Source organism: Styela clava, chromosome 8, assembly GCF_964204865.1.
Source record: "Styela clava chromosome 8, kaStyClav1.hap1.2, whole genome shotgun sequence".
NCBI lineage: Eukaryota > Metazoa > Chordata > Ascidiacea > Stolidobranchia > Styelidae > Styela > Styela clava.
In genome coordinates, this window is record NC_135257.1 from 12,468,265 (window position 1) to 12,493,470 (window position 25,206).

The 25,206-nt window shown below is 34.5% G+C and overlaps 1 protein-coding gene across 4 annotated transcripts; it reads right to left on the reverse strand.

The window, feature by feature from the left end:
• Positions 1 to 2,501: 2,501 nt before the first annotated feature.
• LOC120346433 (X-linked interleukin-1 receptor accessory protein-like 2) lies at positions 2,502 to 23,429 on the reverse strand. 4 transcript variants are annotated; one of them, XM_078115388.1, is made up of 16 exons: positions 23,315 to 23,429; positions 12,524 to 12,665; positions 11,677 to 11,834; positions 11,230 to 11,382; positions 10,861 to 10,999; positions 8,136 to 8,242; positions 7,763 to 7,868; positions 7,241 to 7,386; positions 6,934 to 7,022; positions 6,362 to 6,457; positions 5,685 to 5,923; positions 5,017 to 5,187; positions 4,664 to 4,770; positions 4,449 to 4,568; positions 3,890 to 4,061; positions 2,502 to 3,801 (listed from the first exon to the last, which is right to left on the reverse strand). In XM_078115388.1, the coding sequence occupies exons 2-16, from the start codon at positions 12,642 to 12,644 to the stop codon at positions 3,761 to 3,763; spliced, it is 1,965 nt and encodes a 654-aa protein (XP_077971514.1). In that variant the 5' UTR covers positions 12,645 to 12,665; positions 23,315 to 23,429; the 3' UTR covers positions 2,502 to 3,760. The 4 variants fall into 4 exon arrangements, with proteins under 4 accessions (XP_077971514.1, XP_039272104.2, XP_039272102.2 ...); XM_039416170.2 differs by having other exon boundaries at positions 8,136 to 8,245; XM_039416168.2 differs by lacking the exon at positions 23,315 to 23,429 and adding an exon at positions 15,309 to 15,454 and having other exon boundaries at positions 8,136 to 8,245.
• Between the last annotated feature and the right edge of the window lie 1,777 nt (positions 23,430 to 25,206).

The following is a 25,206-nucleotide window of genomic DNA, read 5'->3' on the forward strand; positions in this document are numbered from 1 at the left end:
CAAAATAATTTTGTGGCCCGCGGAGCCCACCACCTTGGACCACCCTAGCTCATCCCAAAATCTTGCCAACTAAATTATTCTTTCATTGAAAGTTATTGATGGTTTCGCACAAACCTAAAACATCACATCCTAGATGTCTTATCACATCTAAAGCTCTTGTCTTTTACGTTATAAATATTGAGTGGTTCTGGTAGCTGATCTCCATGTTTACATGGTCGTATTGATACCAGTTGCTATACAGTCTATACGGAGAATTTGTTGCTTGCAATTATATTTTGTCGTGCTATTGTTTTCTGTTTGACAAAACAAATAAACTCTTTACTTAAAATATGAGAAATCTGTTACTATTTTGAGATGTTCAAGACTTGAAGAGCAAAACGTGATAATATATCAAACATACCTTCACAATAAAAATTTTATTTAAATTAATAATCGAAAAAATTTGAAAGAAACTTTAAGAATTATTTACAATGTTTGGTTAATTTTAATTAGCTGATTTTGATTTAAATTTGGCATACGACTCAATCACTCTGCATAGAGAGACTATTTACCATGTTTCGTTAATTTTAGTCTCTCTATGCAGAGTGATCCCAGTCGTACGTTAAATTTAAATTAAATAACAATCCCTTTGCACGATGACATGAAACATGTTTTAACATGTCATTTCTATGCATAATTAAGTAACAAAAAATATCAGAAATAGAAAAAAATTGTTTGACTCTATTTGATGACATGAAATTTTCTTAAAACAAAATTTAACTAACTGTAAAATATTCTGTTCTTCGTTTTTCATATCTTGTTTTAAAGCTCCCGACGAACACAAACGTATTTCAGGCAACATTGTACAACAAGATAATAAATATGCAGATGTATTTCATAACGTTAACCTCCGAACTGTGCCTCAGTTTTTTACTTCTCGAATTTCATTGAATTTTACATCCACGGTGCGAAGTTCCGGGAGAAATTCCGCTCTTTTCTGAAATTTAGGTCCGTGATCTGTTCCTCCTTCGTGGATCATAATCTCCAATACCTTATCAAGGTTTGTCATCGCCGATTTCATAAATAATTTATATTTAATTCTATATTTTATGGCGTCACTACTCACTACCGATATACCTCTCACATCTTTATTTAGTTGATACTAATTATCAGAGGTTCAATCGCTACATTAAACATTTAGATACTCAGCGGATTTCATTTTCAAATTTAGTGATTCTTGATTTCATCTAACTTGCTGTCACTGGTTGCATACCGACACCCTACTGCCAGATTTACGGTAATTTGACACACTCAGTCATATTTTGCCATCTACAATCTGACACGCCTCGACTGTATTTCGCACCCCTAATCTGACCCCAACCCCAAAATAAGTATGTGCAAATGAGGAGTGACCCGTCTTCCTGTAACAGTCTGTTTTTTAGGGTTCGATGTATATTTGTGTTCGAGCTATCAGAACGTCATGTCATTTAAACACTTAAGAATAGCAAACGGAGAATATTGATGCGTTTTCTTTGCCATTGGAGCCCTGAACGTATTATTACTTCCCTAAGCGCTTATTCCCCCCCTTTTAGTAGTATCAAAGTTACGGCGAAATGCTATTTAAACGTTTGACAACTGGCACTTATTAACAGTACCGACTGCACATACCTCTCTATGTGGTTCGTTTTGTCATTATGTTGTTGTTGTTCATCATCATGTTGTTATTTTTTTCTAGTTGTTACCGTATCAAAATCGCTTTTCTCTTTCTCTACCTGACTGCTTTGAAATTTCCAGTGACTAAAGATTGTATTTTTGGCTAGGAGGCTATTACTTTTATTTTTATTTCAAATAATGTCTTCTAACGAGAAATGGAATCTTCAACCACTGAAAATTTCAAAGCAATTGGTCGTGTATAGTTAAAGATAAAAGTTTTTTTTATTCACAGCAACAATAATAACATCAACGAGTAACGACCAGCTTCTCACTGTTGGTATAATAGGTTCAATATATATGACCCATAGTCTTCTTTTCCATAATACATATATAATCGGATTCATCTAAAAAGTCTCATACGCAAAATTTCTTATACCGGGTGCAATCCGTACGCAGCTGCTAATGTCCGTAAGTGGAAAAGTCGGCTATGTAGGTTCAAATAAAGATAATGGAAGTTATAATAAAATCAAGTCAAAGTGAAAATATCTAAATATCATTTCAAGCTTCGAAGGTTACAATTAGAATCTTGGGAAATCAGCGACTATGAGAAAATTCTTGATTATTAAACAATCTTTTTATGGAAATTTATACATGGCGTTTTACGTTCAAGAGAACCGATTTTATCCTTTGTGTGCGACTAACTAGGCGGTTTTGTGTTCAATACTTCGGATAAAGTGTGTGGCATTGCGGATTTTTTACGAATGAGTTAAATAAGATGTGCATTTTACTACAATCACCTTGCTATCATTCTATGGAATCCAAGAGTTTGTCTAGTCTATTCCTCGTATTTAAGTCTTATTATTCTAAAATTCAAGAGAAAACATGAGTAATTTATTATTGGGTAAGATAAACAAAAACAAACAAGGGAAAAACTGCAAATATGATTAAAAAATAATATTTTGGTATGCACCTCTAATAAAACATATATAACCAAACTCTGTCGAAATTGATTTAGATCATATAAATCAGTCTAGTATTTATTTATTTTTTTTCAGAAAAAAAATTAACGCATATTTGGGATATCGTTTTGAAAATACAAATTATACCTCAGTTCACAAATAATATATTTTGTTTAATTTTATATAAACACTAAATCAGCTCATCACATTGAAGGATAGCCAACAGCCCTTCTCAATATGCGGTTAATAGGCTGCGTGAAAGTTTATTATTAGCGATACTTGAAACTTGACAAAAAGTAAGTAATATCAGATGTTTTTGCATATTATTTTGGTGACGCTTTGGCTATCTTTATATATTTACTCACAAATTAATAAAGAAAAAAAAAACTAAATTATCCAGCGAAATGATCAGTAACCCCGAAGCGTATGAAATCGCATTTAAATCCTATACAGAAGACGAGGAAATACTACACGGAAAGATCCACCTAACTAACCTATACGGTTGCCACTTTCTCCAACAACCATGTCCATGTAAATATATTTGGAATGTTTAAATGGATAAATATCATCAGCCCGTCACAGAGTTGTAACCCGATTGTATATGTATATATATATACCCAAGCGTGTTTCACTTTTCTCTGCTATTAAACACATATGAAATCACATTTTACAAAGAAACACAAACTTGTGGTAATCAACAATTGCGCTGGATTCAAATCCTAAATGTGATAAATCAAAGATATGCGCAAGGCATATATATATACCTAAATGCATATGCAATATTATACAGTAATAAATTGACATAATTTATGAAACGCTCCGGCACCAAAAATATACTGGCATTGGTAATTACCACATGCCGTGGATACCAGTACTTCAACAATTGCATGTATCCCACGCATTCTTATATTATAGTAGTTTTATATGGCTTTTTGAAACTCGTGTATTGTGTTCGATTGTCTGTTTATGTATATTTTGCGAATGTCTGTTCATCTTTTTTATAAAGCGCAATCTCTTGTATTGTGTCTTGCAATAAACCACGGTGACTTCATGCTGGTTGGTATTTCACATCCCGTTCAATAGAAATGTTTCCAACAGTCTATGCGATGCTGCTTTACTTTCTTTACAACATCATGGTTTTCGTTCCCATACTTTGAGTAAGCGAAGATTTACACAGAATCGAAGCCATTGACGTAGCCATTTTCTGAAACTAAAAGGGTATTCATAGTATGAAATAGCAAGTAGGCTAGATAATACAATATTCTGTGCCACAAAGTAAATATAGACCGTGATCTTACCCGGGATTTGTCTTTCTGTGTGTCTATTATGCATAGTCAAATGAGCTTCAGATGAGTCCGACAGACATCTGTTATATCCCGGTGGTGGCATCTTCGGAAGAGCATATTCCATTCGACGTTTGAAAGTACCTACGAATGGTACTTTTCCGGACCAATTAACTGTTATATTCCGCTGAAAAATGAGATAATAGGTTGATCAATAATCACAGAAGATTGCCGAAAATGTGGAATAATTAAAACCTTTTTGAAGTACATTTCGGAAGAAGTGTTTTTATGAAACTGAAGCTGAGGGCTGGTGTAATATTTGTCATTACGTACACAAGTTGTTACATCATGCCTCTATAGAAAATGTTTGCTTGTACAATGACATGTATTGCTTAGGTACAGACTCTAGTCATTCGGCCAATTCAATGTTCTGACTAGATTGACGTCATTTTGTTAATTTAAAAAACTTTTTGTTGGGCTTTAATGTTGCCCAAATGTGGTAATATGAAACATACGTTTTAGATATTCACAAAATGATTTTTATGCTGACAACTATACTGTGATAAAAACTAACCTTCATTGCCGAATACAACGTTTGTTTAGTTTCTGCATCCGAAAGAGATATTGCCTTCTTCGCTCCAGGCATTGTGACGAATATCAACTTTTTACCAGTGTTCACAACCTCTTCAAGAGCCTGAATAAAAGCAATTTGATAAAAAAATTGATTTCTATGTATCTCCGATACACGAAGAAAACAACCATTCCCCATTTCTACGAAATAAAACTTACTTGATGTGTTGTGTGCAAACTCCAGTGATCATTGATGTATTCCGGTGATAACAATATAATAATTCGATGACAATCCGCTAAAACTTGCATTAGATTCTCAGCATCATCTGAAATTCAATTAAATGAATCATTTTTACAAGCACAGCTTCTTTTGTATCTTAATGTATTGTTATTGATCTTTTACTCTGCTGGAGCTATAATTAGGGATAACAACCGACTTTATCTCTAAATCACAAATTTATTTTTATTATATTAGGTTATATGAAATTATCAATTCATTTTATGGATTGAATGAATATTATATAAAATATTGGTAATTCGATGGTTCAATGATTGAGTAGAGGGAAACTTACATTGAGTCATGTTGACCTGTTTTTGATCGTTATAGGTTGTTCCGTGTAACTGATTGATATATTTTTCGACATTTGGCACCAATGTTTCTGTATGAATTCGAGATTTATCCGTCATCTTTTGAGGGTCATTGTCATAGTAATATGCAATATAAGCCGTATACGTGTATATTTCTGAAATTAGAATTAGAAAATAAAAAATAAGATGGAAATCCCCGCGGAACTGCTCGCCTCTTGTATTCATGTATATATACCACCACGGGCTGCTATAGAAGAATATACTATCATTTTGCTTTACAAAATCGGCCTACGTTTTAAATTATGGCGTATACCAGTATTTCCATGATGCCCAATATATTCTAATCATTTTTAAACTAAAACGCTCTAGTACTGCTTTTAAACTCTGCTATTTCACATTAATGATGTTTTTATCAATTAATTGTCGGGGCATTTGCTACTCATTGTGTCTCGGTAAGAAGCTTACGTTGCGATATTCGAAAACAGTTGATAGGGATAATGCCACTGTTTTGAAAAATGACATTGGAAGTAAAAATTAGTAGGCTTCTTGACACAAGGCGTAAACACGTACAAACCAATATTTTATATCCCACTTGTCACATATTCATCGTGAATTGCAAGATTATTTTACATACAGAGTAGATCATACAAACCTCTTTCATATGGTCCGAAATGCTTTTTCCAATACCACAGGACATCATGTTTTTTCCAAATACAGAGTAATATCAGGAGAAGTAAAAGAAAGAAAAATATGACCCCGATTGTAATTGCTGCAATTTCCCCGGCGAGTTTTTCTGTTCTATCTTCAATCAATGTTACGTTGGCAAACAATTTGGAAGATGAATAAGTAAACTTTAACGTATAGGAATCCAGGTCTGATTGCGTAACGTTGCTAAAAAGGATAATCGGAAATTAAAAAAGAATAAAAAATCTAAAGCGATTTGAATTTTTTAATTTAGTTGTGAAATGTGGTAGCGATATCAAAAATGATCCTGCCAATTAGAAATATAGACAATTTTTTTTTATCTGTACAGCCTAACAGAAAAACGAGGAAAAATACCAATAAAATTAAAAAAATTGGTAACCAACGTCAAAATTTGCGGCGAAACCTAAAATGCATTAGGCTGGCTTAACACTTTTAACAAAACGCTTGCGTACGTCAAAGTTTTTCAAAAAAAATTTCAACCAACATTCGTTTTAATTGTTTCGGACTTTGGAGTCGGATATGAACTTTTTCCGACTGTGTGTATACTGTATTGTATAGCCCTGTTTAGTAGACTTTTTTTTATAGTATAAACCGTGTATGTAACAATCAACGTATGTATATTACCTTATAGTTAATAAAACTTGATATATATCGTGTGGGGGTTCAGCTGGTTGAGGATTTGATGGGCTGTAACATTCGGATTCTTCCACGCTCGAGATTCTGAATGAAAATAATCGGTCACATTTTTCGTTTCAATTACATCATGACAATTAAGGCCAAAGCAGAAACACAAATCGCAAAAATCAACATTATTTTAGGTAGTATTATATAAAAACAGCGAATAAAGCAAGTATTCGTCTGTATATACTCTAATTCACTGTCATACTTTTCAATAGTGATAATCATAGACATAGTTTTGTTTGGGCTAAATTTGTTACAGTAGCAGTTGATAGTTAGCCAGAATTATTTTACACAAGGGACATGTTGCGGCTGATAATTTTATATTAAGTGTGGAATGTTTACGATAAAAATCCAAGCATCATTTTAAACCTAGCAAGTGCGCCAAAACGGCTGTTGGAAAAAAGACAAACGACAAAAGAATGGAAGAACCATTGCGCTATCAGGTCTGATGGTAAAGTACATATTATATAGATATTTTCGAAAATTAAAAAATATATATAAACTATTATACGTACGCCATGCACTTCAATCTTGGATCCGAGGTAGAATTAAAAAGGATTCCTTCATTCATAGTTTGACACAAAGGGGCAGAGGTGTTTTCAGTCTGTGGCAAAATGAGAAAATATTTGAAACTGAAACTATTGCATAAAGTCCAGTATTGCCATACTATAAAATGGGCAATAACAGTATTCAATGTATAGTGTAACTGTAAACAATGCGTCAACTCCATTATAACCACATAAATACTATTTTCACTCGATTTCAAATTCTAGTAACTCCGTCCCGAAATTGATTGTAGCTAAATACATTTAAATAAACTACCTTGCTCCAATCAGAAGACACTAATATACGATTTGCTTTCCCCAGTCCTAAATCGGCGTGACATGTAATTTGCATATCGTGTCCAATTTTAACCGGTAGAATTTCTGGACATTCAATTGAAAAACCTTGCTCTGCTGTGCTATCAACTGGTAAAAGAAATTATAAGTTCTATAAATATTTCGATTAACCCAAAAAATATTTATCTCAAACTAATTTCGAATAAAAAGATTTCAATTATGCAATATTTTATTAGTCTGTAAAATAGGTCATAATTTGGAATATCGTTACTGGGCATTTATGCCAATGTTTGAAGAACTCTTGCACAAAATAAGCTAAGGAACTTTATAAAATTTTTAGAGACGATTCCCGAATAATTCATTTTGTCTGATTTGATACAAACCGAGACAATGCCCATTTTCAAAATACAAGTAGTATACACCTGGCTTCAATTGTAATTGTCATTATGAAATTATGCCAGTAAATGAATTACTCTGCTAAACTCTAACTAAAACTCAATCTTACATTGTACACAAACGTGATGCTGCATGTTATACATCTCTTGTCCCTTGTAAACTACAATACAAGTATAGGTACCGGTCTCCTCATACGTGATTTGTTGAATTGCAACCTAAGTTAAAGGAGAATATTAAGCTTGGAGATAAAGTACTAAAATTAGAAAATGAGTAACACAACAAGTCCCAAGTTCCCGATCAGATAGTATTTTACTTCTTTCCTTCGTCGCTTTCTTAAAATTTCGTTTTTCAGTTTGTACTTTTTATTATATGACGTTAGCTCAATTGGAAAATGTATTTGTAAATTGAGTTTGTACAACTTTTTTCATTTTGTATTTGCGAGCTACTGATCTATTTATATTTTCCGTCAGGATTTTACCTACCCCATTTCCTTGTTGTAAGACGTTGTCGTTCATTGCTTCTCCGCAGTTATACAGCCATTTGTACGTGAGCTGTCCTGTATTCTTCAAGTATGACAACACGGGATCCGCTGCTTTTAACAAGAATTATACATTGATTAAGACCCACGAAGGTTGTTCTATCTATATGAGAACGCGATGGCGTAGATAGCGATTGAATCATTGGAATTAAAAACTGTGTTGGCACCCAGTTTGCAATAAATTGGGTAAGCAAGGCCGAGTCCAAACGATAGTCGCTTCTTAATCATCAGTGGCTGTTTGTAGAGGGCAGGGGTCACCAAACTACGGCCCGCGAGCCAGATCCGGTCCGTGGCGTCCTTGGCGATTTTTTTCCCAAGGGATGTTTCCCCGAGCATCGAATTCCTTGTTCATTTCGTGTCAGTGACCAATCAGCAAGATGCAAAAAGTGATGTAACAATAGACCCTTTCGCATCCGCCAAAACACTTTTTCAATCGGACAGATTTTCAGTCTGGTTTCAAACAATACCTCGTTTTCGCGATTCCGAAATTTAAGTATGAATCAAATAAGTCAATCATCATTTTGCCTTCTTAGGTCGTACGTCATTTTGCGCTAATAGTACAAGTCACGTTACTTTTGTACTGCTCACATACGGATATTCATGACAGCAATTGTTTTGCTAGCAGCTAACCTCAGGATAGTTTTTAGAAATCTTGTATATATAGGAGACCCGTATTATCGGTTTTTCTGTCTGTCTGTGTGTCCAGCTCTGGCGTCTTACCGGCTGGACCGATCTAGATGAAATTTCACATGCGGGTTATCCTGTCACCCTAGTACTGTGCGTTTCATAGAAAGTTCGGATTGAAGTTTTGTTTCCGTGGCAACAACGAAAAACCGCGCCGATCGTTATGAAATTTTCAATTTTTCCACAATTTATCGCAGTTTTCTCGACAACCAAGTCGAAAATTAAAATTCTAAGAACGCTACCTTCCGCATAGCAAAATACTCTTTCCAATAAGTTGTTTTTTGGTCTCGATACTTTATAAACTGGAGAATCTTTAGGGATTTTAGTGAACATTGATTTATTTATTTTTAGCCAAATATCAGTCACGCGAGTATGTCAACGCAATGCGCAGCGTTCAAAATGAACTCAACGGAACGTGCAGCATTTGAAATGAACTGGCATTTTTAGTAATGTGTCCTATTATTATCACAGAGACATAGTTTCAGTTCAGTGATTATTATCCGTTAGTAAACTGAAATGACGCGGGCCTCAAGCAATGACGGAGATCCAACTGGGCGCCTACCGGCTTGTCTGTCTGTGTATCTGTCTGTCTGATTAGCTGTAGCGTCTTAACGACTGGACCAATCTCAAAAAAAATTTCCCGTGAGTTATCCTGTCACCCTAATAATGTGCGTTTTATAGAAAGTCCAGATAGAGGTTTCGTTTCCATGGTAACAATGAAAATCGCGCGGATCGTTGTCAAATTTCTAGTTTTTTCGCAATTTATCGCCGTTTTCTCGCCAACCAAGTCGAAAATTAAAAGCCTTAGGGATTTTAGTGAACATTATTTTTTTATTTTCAGTATATTAGTCACGCGAGTATGTCAAAGGGGCGCGCAGCGTTTGAAATGAACTCAACGGAACGCGCAGCGTTTGAAATGAACTCAACGGAACGCGCAGCGTTCAAAATGAATTGGCGTTTTTAGTAGAGTCGTCTATTATCCGTTAGTAAACTGAAATGATGCGGCCCTCAAGCAATGGCGGAGATCCAATTGGGTGGCTACCGGCTTGTCTGTCTGTCTGTTTAGACGTAGCGTCTTAACGGCCGAACCAATCTGGATAAAATTGTTCACATGGGTTATCCAGCCACCCTAGTATTGTGCATAAGTTATTTTTGGTCTCGATACTCCATAAACTGGAGGAGCCTTAGGAATTTTAGTAAAGATTATTTTTTTTTCAGCCACAATATACCAGTCACGCGAGTGAGACTACGAAACGCGCAGCGTTTAAAAAGAACTCAGCGGAACGCCCAGCGTTCAAAATGAACTGGCGTTTTTTAGTAGTGTCTCCTATTATCCGTTAGTAAACTGAAATAATGAGAACCTCAAGCAATGGCGGAGATCCAACTGGGCGCCTACCGACTTGTTTTGCTATGAGGTTCTTGATCAATATTCTGCGATATAGAATTTAATATTCAATACCTCAGACATGACGGATTTATATTATTGAATAGGTTTCCCAACTTCTGGGAATTTATTGTATTGCATTGACAAAAATATTTGTCCGGCCGGTTTCAACAAAGCTTGAGTCATACCTGGGCCGCGCTCAAAAAAGTTTTGTGCTCTCTGAAAAACCTCTGTTCGGGTTGAGAGGCGTGAATAAGCTTCGTATAAAAAAACATAGGGATACTTCCGTTCAAGGAAGTGATGCACTTCAAGTATAATACAGGTTTTGCACTGCCGCATCATACGTCGTCATTAGAAAATTCCTATGGTTATATTGCATGAGGTGAATATTCAATAATTCGAGCATTTCAATAACAAATAAACACAGCATAAAATAATCCCTAGTCCTTCCGAAATCACTTGTTAAAACGTTTTGGAACAAGAATACTACTGCCGTATAGAAGTAGTTAGAAATTTCATTGTTTGTGAGAAGTAATCAAGTAATCGGTTTTAAAAATAAATCTACCATTTGACTTGCCACTAGGTGTATTTAACTACTTACTTCTGCATCTTGGCGTAATGACAGACCCCAAGTCAGCTTTGAATATATTTATATACTCTTCCGTATAGTTGTTACAACTCGGATTCACAAGAGCTGTTTTCTGGAGTTGCACAATTTGATATGAGCAGTGATCAGCAATCTGGTTGGAAATGAGAAGTATAAAAATAACTTACATGCCAAAATATTCTAGGCTATTCCATATTCAATGAGCAAATTTAAATAACATTTGTCGCTACGAAAATCCAGTTACCGGGAGTCGTTGAACTGGGCTCGCCATGGCTGAATAATGCTTCCAACGGCTCCAGCGCTATCTAGTCACCAAATGACACCACAAGTATTATGGGGTTGAATAAAAGGAAATAAAATCACCGTATATTGCACCACATAAGTTGATGGTGTATCTTCTGTTATATCTTCAGTAAAATAAGCAAGCCCATCGATTTGATCTTCTCGAAAAAACGGCTCGTAAATTACCGACTTATTGTGAATCTCATTGCCAGATGGAATTTCTCGAATAATGCACTGAAAAATAATTTAGTTTATTAAAAGATAAAAAAAAGTGAAAAATACCATTTAATTCTATATTGCGATTGTTCAGTAATTTTTGCCAAAGTGCTAACAAAAATATTTTTTTATTGTGCACGAATAGGGAAGCAAATTGCATCGTTATTTCGAATCTACGATTGCGGACATATTTTAACGAGATAAACTACTTTAGTTGCTATTCATTTATATTTTAAAAACGTGTGTGACATCATGATACATTCGATACGTAATGCGGTCGACTTACGTCGATCATGTTTTTACTGTACTTACCGCCATTGTCTCTGAGCGAAGGCTTTCGTCTTCTTCAAAACTCAATGCATGGTGATATTTGTTGGATAATGCTCTGCATGAAATATCTACTGGCCATCCATAATTTGCCTTTGTCATCGAATCTTCCTCTCGATCGCAAGAAGTAAGTGATGCCGGTACTGGAATATAATTGGATATTAGCACGGAGATTCTCTTTCTGGTGTATTGAAATGTACTCTAAAGAAACTATAGTAGTGAGTTTAATTCATTTGTTCGGATTTGTAAGCTATGCGTAAACAAAAATGCATAAAATGATTAACTATCTATAATCATCCCCTTCGCAAGTATTAGTCAAAATAAAGACAATGAAAATATTAAATTAGAACAATGCTCAAATATATGATCACGAGGGTGTCTAATATGATCATAAAAATACAGCCAAATGCTAAAAGAATTTTACCGATTGTCGAGTGATCGCGTTTCGTGAATTCTAAAAATAGCAAAATTGGCGGTGAAATATCTGACCCTGTAGAACTTGCGAAAATATTACAAAAAGATGGAAGTATAGCTTTCTAAAGACATTTTCATCTATATTCTATAATTACCTGAAATCCACCCATTACTTGAAATTCATTGGTACATAGGAAACAAATTTTTTTTTCACAACATCAACAACCAAAGTTAAGCAAAACTATCTATAGGTATAGGTAAAACTATAAAAAGTAAGTTTTGTGCAAATATAGTTCACGCAAACAACCCGATATTGACTTCGCAATCGTGCGGCGAGTGGATTGTCGATGAATTCCGTACTATATTAGATCAGATTTGGATAGTATACACATATAACGACATTATAACATGTACTTACTATCATCAATTCCAATGAGATTTTGGCCCATACATGGGGTTGAGCAGAATTGTGTTACCAGGATTAGAAGAAGGCAAACAGTACAGTATTTTATGCTCGAAAGAGTATTCATTTTCCCCATTCTATAGTTAGATCAAGATATCTGAAAGTAAACAGAACATGTAAAATATAATATATACAGTATGAGGAAAGTGTCATACCCGGGATATAAATGAGAGGGGGTAACGAGGTATGTAAAAAAATGTGACGTCATATTTTGTATTTTACGCAAGCACAGGGCGCTTGAAAAGGGACAAACTTAAACTGTAATTCACTAAATAAATCAAGACTTGGGCATTAAATCAACTCTCTGGTACAGTCACAGAGGTTCATTTTATTAGTGTCTGATGCTGGCCAAAAGATAATTTCTGACTGAAGCATATTGTTAGAAAATATGGCCTACAGTTGTTATAATCTACATTTTCTCGAATATTATAAATCACACTTTTCGAGGTAAATGTCTGATTTACTCCACATGACATTTAGTCTCAATTCGATGTTCGATGCCTTACTCAGTTTTAAACTTCAAACGTGGTCCCGTATTGAACAAACATCGGGCTAAGTAAACAAATATATTTACAGCTTCTGCCCTTTACGAGGGCCTAAATTAATCATCAGTTCGAGCGAATAAATATCTTTCCAGATTGGCATAAATTTTTCAATCTCTTACAATTCGGATGCGGACATGGACCGGGGTTGGAATTCAATATCTTCGATAACTAAAGGGAGTGTATAGGTATTGATCATAACTCTGTTAAACTGGTTTAAAAAACTTTTTTACATTTATTCAAGTTTAGGTTATTTTGAAATCGATCGTCTTGAAACAATTCTGCCGATATACTCGAATTTAGAGAATTAATGCCGGTTAATGTTTTACCTGAATTATTTGTTTGGCAGATATCAGGATGGAACAAGACCCGGAAAGACAAATAGATGTTGAAAGAAATGTTTGCTTTGTGACGTCATAGGATTAAGAGATAACGACCCCTCTATTTATTGCACGATCATAATGTCCATGAAGACAATATGAACGTCTGTAATTAACGTTGAGTACCACTAGTAATTAAACATGAAACAATACGCTTGTGAGTCACGGCGATGCAGTAACTTTGAATATTGAAAGACGAAATACAAATTACTACAGGGTAGTCTAAATGTAATACAGACATTGAATGATTCATAGTATGCAGAATAATTTTTATGAAGTACCCTTTTCACAACATTTCATAGACATCTGTTAATTAATAAATCGCAATTTGCAACGTTGTGCTCATACACGCCGACGTTAATTAATTTTTGAAGAATAGTTGCCAATTTTTTCCTGACAAACAAAATATTGTTCGACACTAACAGAGTATACAAAACAATATTTCTCACGAAAACACTCATAAAAACTTGTTTTCGACAGAACTGGTTTTACATCATAATAATATCCCGTCAAGTCACGATTCTAAATTCCGCAGTCAGTGAACCGGCAAAGGTAAAATCGTAGTGACCGAAAAATGAAACGGTAGACATGTGCATAGAACAGGCGCCGCCGGACTCAACTCCTACGAATTTTATCTTCGTTCCGAACATACTGAAAGTTAAGTGCAGTACAACCATTGATACGTATCGAAAAACCTTGTATTTACTACTGCTTTTGGACAAGGTTTTAAAAAACAGGCATCATGAACGCACTTATCCAGACAGTTTTAAAATATCTAAGTTCGTGTATCATACTTAATTCACTACACCTCGAGAAAGCTGCTCGTAAGTAAATTAAGTAACTGAATCTGAGATATCTAACTCACATAACCACTTTTGTATAATATCGCAACCGTTCATGTGGTTTAACATGTAGACTGAAATCAAATATTTGTGCCAGATGCTGACCAGTCTAACGGCAGCCAAGCGTGGTGGCTCTGTTGGGTACTGCATGTTTTAAAACTTTAAGTGTTTCCAGAACTATCAATAAAATCATTAATTGCAGGACGTCGTATCACTTCGACTAGTACTGCGAACTACGCACCCTTCCCTATCGTATTTCGAGTAAATTTCCTGTTTGCTCCAATCATGTAGTCAACAAGCGAAATTGGAAAATATATGTCAACACGGACCAAATGCGAAATAACTTTCGTAAAATAAATAAGTTTCGATTCATATCCTTATCAACACGTTATATGGCGGGTCACATCTAGTCGGTTTTGTATTTTAAAATGGGGGTCAAACATTATAGATCAAGGAAAATAAAAACTGTCTATAATTTGTTGGCTGGTATATTTAAATCATAGGAAAAATTAAGGGAATGTACATGAGAAGACAAGAATTCAAACATTTTCAAAGTTTTGCACAAATGATGCACATGAAGGCCCAAATATTTATTATTCCGACACCTATTTTGTTATTTCGAATCAATCGTAACTAATATAATAATCAAGTAATTGTCGTTTACAATCTATAATAATACATAAGAGATGATTCTGATATAGATAGACGTTGCATCGAACGATTTCCAATAAAACCTTTTATAGTAAAATTGTTATAGGCAATTTTAGGTTTTGGTCCTACTTCAAACGAAATTATGAAGAATACAACCGTGATAGTACTCAACTGTTATTCGCGTGTACTGGATCACATAAGTAATGTCTCAAAAAAAATGAAGTTTGAACGTTTCCAGCAAACATTTTTTGTGGAAAATAAGAAACATTTTGCATAAAATTATATCAATGTAAAGATACGATTCCCTAAAATTTATCCAACATACTTTTATTCTGTAACATAATGGGCTTGGGAAATCCTAAATGAACCGATTAACATTTTACTCCATAGTAATAGTTCAAATGCACTTCTTGAATGATACATGTCATCTCATTATCTTCGACTGGAACGACTTCTTAACTAGGTAGCGATCTGTAACAAAATTTCAACTACCTAAGATGATTGTTTGCTATTCAAATAGCGATATAATATATATATGTAATAGTTAACCACTATTTTAAATTCAACTACAGCCTTAACACGCTGCCTTCACTACCTACACACGTAGGTAACTGCTTGGGCAATCATCAAGTAAATACGCCAGCGTGCGCGCCGTCACAATATTTAGCTGAGAAAGCTATAAAGTGAGGAGAAAGGGCTAGCCACGTACAAAGTATCGCATGGGCAAAGTTTAATCTGTAGGGTTAAGATTGACGTAAGCAATACCCAAAAACTCATGGACGGTTCGTTGCATTTCGAAGTAATAAGGCCGCAGTAATGGATATCGATAGATTTTTAGATTATTTCGTGGACAAGCAAGCTCTACTTGGAACACCCGGAAAGTTCTAAAATTAAATTAATTTATAATTCGGTCGAACCTAGAGTAAAGCGCGATTGGTAGTTTGGCGTCGAACATTTTAATTTTTCTATATTAATTTAGCGCGAGTTAAGATATATATGTAATTTGGAACTATTGGGTTTAAACTTGATATTCACTCCCGTATTGTAAAAAAGTTCAAATGTAAGAAAACCACTTTTCTATGCGCAAATATTACTCAATATCTATAAAAAATGGGCTTCTTGTTCGAGTTGGGTCAAGTTTTGCGCCACTGTGAGATATATCATGATAAAGCCTTCTTGGCTTTGAAATTGTCTCCCACCGTTATTTTAACCTATCGTCGACCAGTAATGCTATCAGAAATCATTTTAGTTTATCTTCGTGCATTCGTTGTTCCACTGCCGTGGCTGAGTCAACGTTTGGTTAAATTTGAAAACAAAAGAAATTTGAGAACATATGGAAAATAAAATTCAATAGTAGCTGATTCAGATATCTTAAATATTGACGACGCTATAAAATGATGTCATGCGTGATGTCATATGAAAACAATGCTCTTTATTTTGTCATGAACGGTTTATCGATTTAAAATATGATGAAGGAATATTAACAATATATTTGTTCTCAAAATTTTAGAAGTTTGTCTTTTCTTGTTAAAGTGCTGAGGTCACGTTTCTCGGAAAATATGTTCGATCTTCCGAATAAAATTTAGCATTTGTCAAACTCCGTGCAGTGTAAATGAAAATTTAAAATCAACTGGTTCATCTATTCTAATCCATCTTTATCTAAACTCTATTCTCTATTGAATAAAGCAACAACCAGCAATTGGGTTTTTGAACTGTCAGGGAATTTTGTTCACTTCCTGGCTGTAACTTTGTTTATGCAAAACAGGAACCTGAAATTATTTTTATCTCCCTGTGAAATATGCCCGAAGGCTGCAAGAATCCTTGGAATCAAATACCGCTTGCCACTATTGTCAAATATCGAAATGCAGTGTACAGCATGTCTCACCTATAATTAGCCCCGCCGCGCCAAAACTACGTCCGGATTACATATCTCATCTCCCAGAAACTATCTATACAAATGTTGATGTTGGACTCTAACAATAAAATGAACCTAACGAGGTAAGACATCAAGTTATAAACAATGAAATCATGACATGACTGTACTTTCGTAAATATCAGAAACAATAGCTGCCTATAATCCTAAATCTTTCATTAAATTCTTGGTATTATATAATTCAGTAAAATCATTGGAAAATTTTATTACTGCATATGCACGATAGGGTCAATCTCGTTTCCAGATATGGCCCATGTAAGGAGCATATTCGTGAATTGTGCATTATTCCCTAGTTTTGTTTTTCTCGAGACTATTATTAGTCAACATACGTTTACATATTGGAAATAGTTGGGATGGTCATTGAATGCAAATCAACTAAAAATTCACATTGTCTAATATACCCTATTGTGTCTCGGGCTGTTACGTGAGTCAGCATAAGAAACATAACATTATGCTATGGTGACCGTACATTTGAACCCATGTACATTTGAACCCATGCGTATATCCACGGGTTCAATCTATATGCGGGTGCTAAAGCCCATGGGTTAGGGTTAGTATGGGTTTAACTATCCGTGAAACAAAAAAAAATCCATAGGTGCAATAGCATATAGGTGCAATTGTCATGGGTTCAAATGTACGTGGGTTCAAATGTAATGGAACCTTATGCTATGGGTTGCTGAACAATTTCGTCGTTTTGGATTCACTTTTTTCAAATTAAACACCGAATTGGAGTCCTAATTTCAATGTGCTTTTTTCAAACTGCTTCTGTTGGGTGTAAATGCATGACAAAGATGGCAGACTATTTACCAAACAATTGGAAAAATGGTACTCCACTCTTTCAAATCTGATTTTGTTAATTCCAAAACAATTATGAAAAAACTCTACAGCTCGAAATCGGATTTGTATAAATAAATGATTATGCGGTCGACAATTTGCCAAAAGGTAATTACGATGAACATACTTCTACATGTCCCTCTCATTATCGTATTTTTGATATTATTAGATGTTATTATGCGGGTACCTCGTGATGTACGAAAAAACCTTCATCGGGAAGTCATGATTCTTTAATCAAACCACTAAGGTTTGATAACAAATTCACGTACATTATAATCACGTTCTAACTGTACGATTTGACATTTCTGAGGCTAACGCAATATCTGTTGTTCGTACATTCTCACAATTTAAAATTCTGACCTGTGTTTTTGTGGAAGCTGTCGATTGATACATCCTATCTAAAATGCTTATACATGTACGTTAAATATGAAATGTGCGAGAGTATAATCTTTCCCAAACGAAGTTCTAGCTACCGCCCCAAGGCATATTTGATACTTTCAATGAAATCTAGAACATAATTATGTTTAGCTTCAGTCTATCATATTTTTATTGAAAATATCGAATGCAAAAAAATTCAAATCCTGTGCACATGAAAAGAGATTAGTTAAATAAATTTGTTAATTATGTCAGGCATAATTCTCGGAAAAGTACTGGCGATTTACGGGAACATAGAACGCTCACATGAAACTGACTCAAATAATGTATTAATAAATCATCAATCGTACGGCGCTTGTCGCTGAAGCGTGAACCAGGGAACACAGATTCATTATACAATACGCAAACTTTCTATATTACGTTATTTAATAGAAAGATACATTAGCAACACAAAATATCCTCCATTCAGTTATAATTTCCATTTGACTCCATATATTCTCCTATTGCCAAGTTAGGTACATTCTGGGGTAAAAAGTTCAAAAGCACTATGTACATTGTAATAAAACGCTATCTAATCTTCATGCCTGTAATTCCTTTATTCATTGGAATAAATAAGCTAAGGGTAAATGTTCTCGAGTCTTGACCAACAAGCATCGCACGTGTGCTAATTGTTTTACGACCTAAAACGATATCACGAAGAGTCGTCACCAGCCAGGCACGCTTACCATTCGCGTTCGCAGATTTCGCAATGCACTGCGTCTTAATTAAATAGCGATATGTCCGATATTATGCTCTTGTAAAACTGCTTTTTGGTAAGCTGATATAGTAAGACTCTATGGGAGTCAAATATTCTCATTATATCTGGTTAGCGCATCTCTGCAGGCGAAAGCATTTTACAAAATAATCTATTTATTATTGATAAAAGTTAGTTAGTTTTGCGAGTTGTTTGGAAAAGTATAAGCAAATAGTCTCTGATAAAAAGGACTGTATTGATAACCGTTCCTTGAACAAGAATGTCTGAAGACATTGGGGCAACTCGTTCGATAGATTTACGCATCTATAATCTAGGGTTAGACTTAGAGCATGATCGGAATTTTAGAGTCTGGTCTGCGTCCGAGCTTGATTTTGAACTGAGCAATTTAATTGGTAAAGCCATGTTCCATTGATTGAGATGTTCCAACAGTTTTCTTTCTAGTCCCACAACTGAAATCTAGTCAATTAAACACAAATTCAGCAATTCTTTCATGCCTTAAATATACCATAATGTTTAAAATAATTTGATAATTTTGTTTATTGAAATAGAACTCATTCTATGGTACTCCCGTAATATGTGTACCAGGTTAGGGTGAGGTCATAATTTTATTCCGATTTACCTTATTTTTATTCTATTACGAGTTCAGGGACGGTTTGTTGTTAGCCAAGTGAATATACCCCCTGTACATAGACTTCCGTCCCTTTACACAACTTTATGTAAAGCAAGCGAACAAAATTGGTTACCTCCATATCGGTACACATACTTCTGGAGCGCAAGATACAAGATATAACACAAAACCACAATATATATGTACAAAACCTTGTTTGTCTCTGATAACGACTCTGCGAACGAACGTTGACCTTTAACGATGTTTGATTTAGAATTATTTTACGTTGCATTGCATTAAGAAGGTATGGAGGTGAAAATGCTTGCAATAACAATTTTATACACCGCGTATTCTAGCATTGCATTATTTATGACTTGGCATGTCCATAACAAAAATAAACAAGAATATAAAACCAATGTTAGGTATGGATTTGAGAATCTTCTGATCGGTTTCCCGTCTCCGAGCAAATCAAAAAAGCGACTTCATCTTTGACTCTGTTTTCAGTTCCCCACTTTGAAATTTCATTTTGAGCACAAAAACATGGTATGCTGTTTTTTTATTAAGTTAAAAACATTGACCCAAATTTCCACATAATTCATCATTTTAATAACGGATCACGGATCCAGAGTCGGCTAGTCCAGATATACGGCTACGCCAAACTTTCAGTGCATGGACTAAATCACAATAATGCGAACGAAATCTGCAATTTAACTATAACAGTTCTGATCAAGAAGAATAATTTGAATTAAATTACGGGTATACGTGAACAAAATTTGATGAATAATAATTTTTCATAAAATATAATGGACTTCATGTAACCATAATCAGAAGATGCCTTGGTATAGGTATGAATAGAAAAATTTCGCGAAGAAAAGTCCCGTGCACCAAAAATATTCCGTTTGTTAGAAGCAATTATAATCCACCTATCTTCAATATATGACGTCAAAATGATTCTAATTTGAAACAAAGTAAACCCAAAAGCCCATTCTGATCAAGGAAGATAAATTGACAATTACTGTATTATCGAAACCGTATGATATGACGTTACACTTCGAAAACCTTGTTCTGGTATGCTAAAAATAATACACTGGTAATAGCCCGGAATTTCAAAGGTCACCGGAATGGTCAAGCAAATAATAAAAATCAATATATATGACGTAGAAAATAAAAAAAGATGTTTTAATATCGCTTATCTAAAAAAAATAGTATATAGCACAAATATACATCACCGCAGTGCAGATGCTCATTTTAAAAAACATAATTAAATCGTAAAAACAGTCGAAACGCTTTATTAATTATATCACTCTCATCCTGTTTCCGCATAGGCCTGTTTTTCTGGTATCAATTTACATGACTTCGCAGTCCGTGAATTGCACCAAATAGCTCGTTGGCGTTTTAGCGAAACGAAGGATTGGAATTCTTTTTACCGGTCGATGATGTATCGTACTTGAGCAACAATGAAATATCAAATTACTATCACGACAATGGACTTTGCGGCACACTTAGAAAACAAAACCGTCGTACACATCATAATATATTGTCCCCACTATAAACTCCCAAAATTATTTAAATTAACCAATGCAGAGAACTGAATAGCTATCCTGTAAATATTATCAATTTGTCAACAATCTCAAAATTCTCCATTTATTATGAAATTTGTCCTCGTCAAGGGTAACGGAAGTTAAAAATTGAACGAAAAATATTATAATTCCTGTGCACAAAATAACGTTATATGCACCAGAGTATAAAAACACAAAAATATTGTCAGGTAAACTTCACTTTCTTCATATTTTTGAGCACTTACTATTACCCATATGCTCTATTTTTGTTTTCTTCAGCTTTTCTAACATTTTCCCTACCTTGTGACAGCGAAACAAAGAGTGCGAATGATGTACAGCACGAATCACCCCTGTCGGCGCATTTTAAGCAACCCGTAAAACCGGCATTATTACGAACCTCATCATAGATCATTTCATTTCTCAAAACACCTGAGATGGCATTTCATGTCTGAAAACTTCAAGGACTTCAAGGCAGATCAAGCACAATACTTTGCTAATATTCAAACCAACCCTGATACCAACAGGTCAATTTTACATTGTCTCGTCTTGTAGATGCGCACGAACAGGTAGCAACCCGGAAGTTCTCCAAATATCGTGATATTATCGTTAAACACTTAAGCACCTTTATATGCGTGCGTGCATGCATCAAAATGTATTCCTTCTGAGTAATTCTTTCTCCTTCGTAGAGTTACCAAACATAAGTCAGAGTGAAGAAATGCACGCACGTAAGAACAGTTGGCTTTCTTTTGCCAAAATCTCATATTTTTTAATTTCTTTTGTCATGAGACAATTATTCTAAGCGTGCAGCCAGAGGAGGAGCAACCCCCCCTCTTTAAAATAAAAAAAAAATCTGCATTTTTTTTTGTATCATACATATAGCAATTTATCGTAGCTTGTAACGTTTTGAGACTCTTGGTAACCCACGTTTTCCGGCCTTCGCTGTAATTGAATTATTCAAATATGCACTACGACAAATTTTCACGATATACTGCTATTTGATTGCAATTTTTACACCACTTCTGCTGCTGGATTTTGTCAATAAAAGCAAAAAGCGCGAAATCACAAAGCGAAAATCACAATGAATAAGTGCAGATAAGAGTTTCACGAGTAATAGAGTACAGTTTTCATTGTGTGTCACTTTCGACCGCGTCAAGCTACACTAAACATATTCAGTGGGTAAAGTGTACTTTATATCACCTACACACCAACCAAAAATTAAAATCCCCAAACACAATATATTTTGTTTACTGGACTTCATTTTATACATGTTCAACACTCATCAGATACCATGATTGCAAACGACAAAAATTTGATACACATAAATAAATATGTTTTGAACTCTAATAAATGGCAGTTAGGTGCGAGACGAAGTTACACATTGACTGCTTTAACATTGATTGATTGCTTTACTATATACCACCTTCAGTAAAAACAACATTGTATTGCACTGCCCGGCAGTTACGATTAAAATCGAGTATATGAAAATTTTTCCATTTAGATATACTCAAGTGCTGCTTTTTAATATTTCTGAAACCTTCCTTTATCGAGCTATGAGTAAACTTAAACTGTATTGTAAACGTTGTCTATAGCTAGCAAAAAATACAGAAAATACCTAACCTCATTGAACTCGACTATACATCTCACTCCACAATCGACAAGGGTACTTGACATTTTTTCTTTAGTTTCTGTGCCCTCTGAAGAGCATATAGAAGCGTGAAATTATGTCAACTATACTTCAATATCCTAATTTTGCTGCAGTTGAATTATTCATCGACGTAGAAAATTGGGGATTAGAAGGGTGCACTATATATGCTGTAGTGGGGTTTAGGAAGTTTGAAATGAAAATAATTTTAAATTCGTCATTGTACAGTGTGGTATGATATTAGTTAGTGTACACTGAGATACATTGAATAAAGTTGACAGAGGAGTTGCACCAAATGCGAAGTCACGGATAAATATTATCAAATAATGATTTCTTTTTTGTGTGACGTCATGGCTTCATTGTCCACGTCATCATATAACCATCATAGGTGAATTTAATAGATATTCGATATCATGTACAAGTCATGATAAGGTAATGTTTTTGCTGTCAAAGCAAGTATACAGAAGAACGTGGTATAGGTATAGCATGACTGACTTTTTTGATAAGTTCTTCCGCCTTTCGTGTAGTCTCCGCGACAATGGGCAGACTTGATATTGATTTTTCGTTAAGCTTAATATAGAATGAAATAGGCATTGAAAAATTAATAATATTTTACATATTACTTACCAATATATTTCTCTTTTGAGGCAATACATTCGATTAGGACCAGATAAATATGGACGCTTTAACCCTTTATATATATATAATGCAGTGTCATTGCCAATCTGAAGTCACAAAAACGTATTTGAAATTAAGAATAGGTCTAATGTAAAGTAAAGTTTGGAATAACAATTGAACATGAATGCACTACTTGAAAGTATTCACAACACTTTAAAAGACCTCTGTTTATATATAAACCAATGTATAAAAAGTTTATTCAAACTTAGTTAAACTAACGGCACTAATGAAGGTATTGCTTAAAATATTCCAAGTCATGCGATTCCCTTTAAAATATATGTACTTGACAAGCGTCATGGTCCAGAAATCTTGCGTTCACAACCCATATACCGCCAAATATAAATTTGTTCGATTTTTCCAAAGTTTTAAGATATGAAACGTCCTCTACGAGTATCCGTCAGACACATTGGGAATATCATATCCGCACTTACTAACATAGAAATCCTTGGCATCAAAGTTAATTTTATAATAATATCAAGCGTAAAAATGTGAATGAGCTATCTAACAAAGAATCTATCCATTTTTAAGTCTTGGCATGAAACACACTGGTATACAAACCCTAGTCAATTTATAGCGATCATCACAGAAATATTGGAATAAGGTTTTATAGCTGGCTAGGCTGAATCTACTTTCTGAAGATTGTCACAATCTGACACAATATTACAATATAACTGGTAAACTATGAACAATGACAAGTTTCAGTAACAGTGTATATGACTCTCCTCAAAAATAAATTCCAAATCGTATTGTCTCTCATTTACTTCAACCTAACCAAACTGATATCTTAAAGTAAATAGCGCTTAAATGTGTATGTGTATGTGTAAAATATGTCCCAATTACTTGCGTGTATCATTCAATACAAGCCGAATATCCACATGCAGACTATCAAATAAAACATTTTGATTTCCTTTGGCATGTATTGGTAAGAACACGATCCTGATGACGTCATTCGAAGGAGAAACCAATCGTCATATAAACTTTGTGTAATTTAGCTACGGCCAAACAAATAACATTTGAAATCAATATCATATCATTATTTGTTTCGAATTTGATGTTTGGAGTTGACAGAATAGGTTTCGGTTTTCAAGCTTAATTAGGTCATAATTGGTCAATGCATGGCCTATGATAACGATTTTCACTGTGGAAATGACTAAAAAGTTTAGGAATTTACATTTGCTTATTCCTATTATCCAAGTCATCCAATACATTATACTACAGTCTACCGGTATTTCTGCTGCCTACATATCAATTATGGTTCTTTGGTTCAAAAATCTCATAACCGACAATATGTCGTACATAGAATCAGAAGTTACTCTGAAAGCACGTATCGTCATTTTCAAATCGAAACTTCGAATCAATCAAAAATGATGACCTCTTGCACTGTTATCAAGAAACTATATCTAAGTTGGAAGTAAAACAGAAATTGCATTTTTTCGATTTGGGTAAAATAATTTTGAATCTGGTAGCATTAGGATTAAACGATTATTTTTCGCCAACGCGGAAATTCGCAAAAAATTTTGTTTTCTCAGGTATGAATCAAAAATAGCACTGTCATTAAATTACGTTATAATCACATGGTTATCATGAATCACAAATCGATGCACTTTATCTTGATGAGTATTCGAATGTGGGCAATAGATATAAAGCTAACTTAATGAGCGTTTTGGGGGCAATACTTTGTAAAGGAGGGGTTACGTATTATCTTCAAATGGTGTGATTGAACGTTTTCCGTTGCAATACAGTTTCCTCTATATGTCTAAATATAGCGAAATATTTCATATCAATTGGCTCAATAGTAGTGGTTGTTACAACTAAAAACATTCGGTTTCTACATTGACGCA

Excerpts from the sequence above, each read along its gene's own strand:
- LOC120346433 (XM_039416170.2), bottom strand. The coding sequence starts at position 12,644 with ATGGGGAAAATGAATACTCTTTCGAGCATAAAATACTGTACTGTTTGC. Across the intron at positions 7,023-7,240 it reads TGTCTTCTGATTGGAGCAAG|ACTGAAAACACCTCTGCCCC; the intron begins GTAGTTTATTTA and ends ATTTTGCCACAG. Across the intron at positions 5,188-5,684 it reads TTTCGGACCATATGAAAGAG|AAATATACACGTATACGGCT; the intron begins GTTTGTATGATC and ends TTCTAATTTCAG.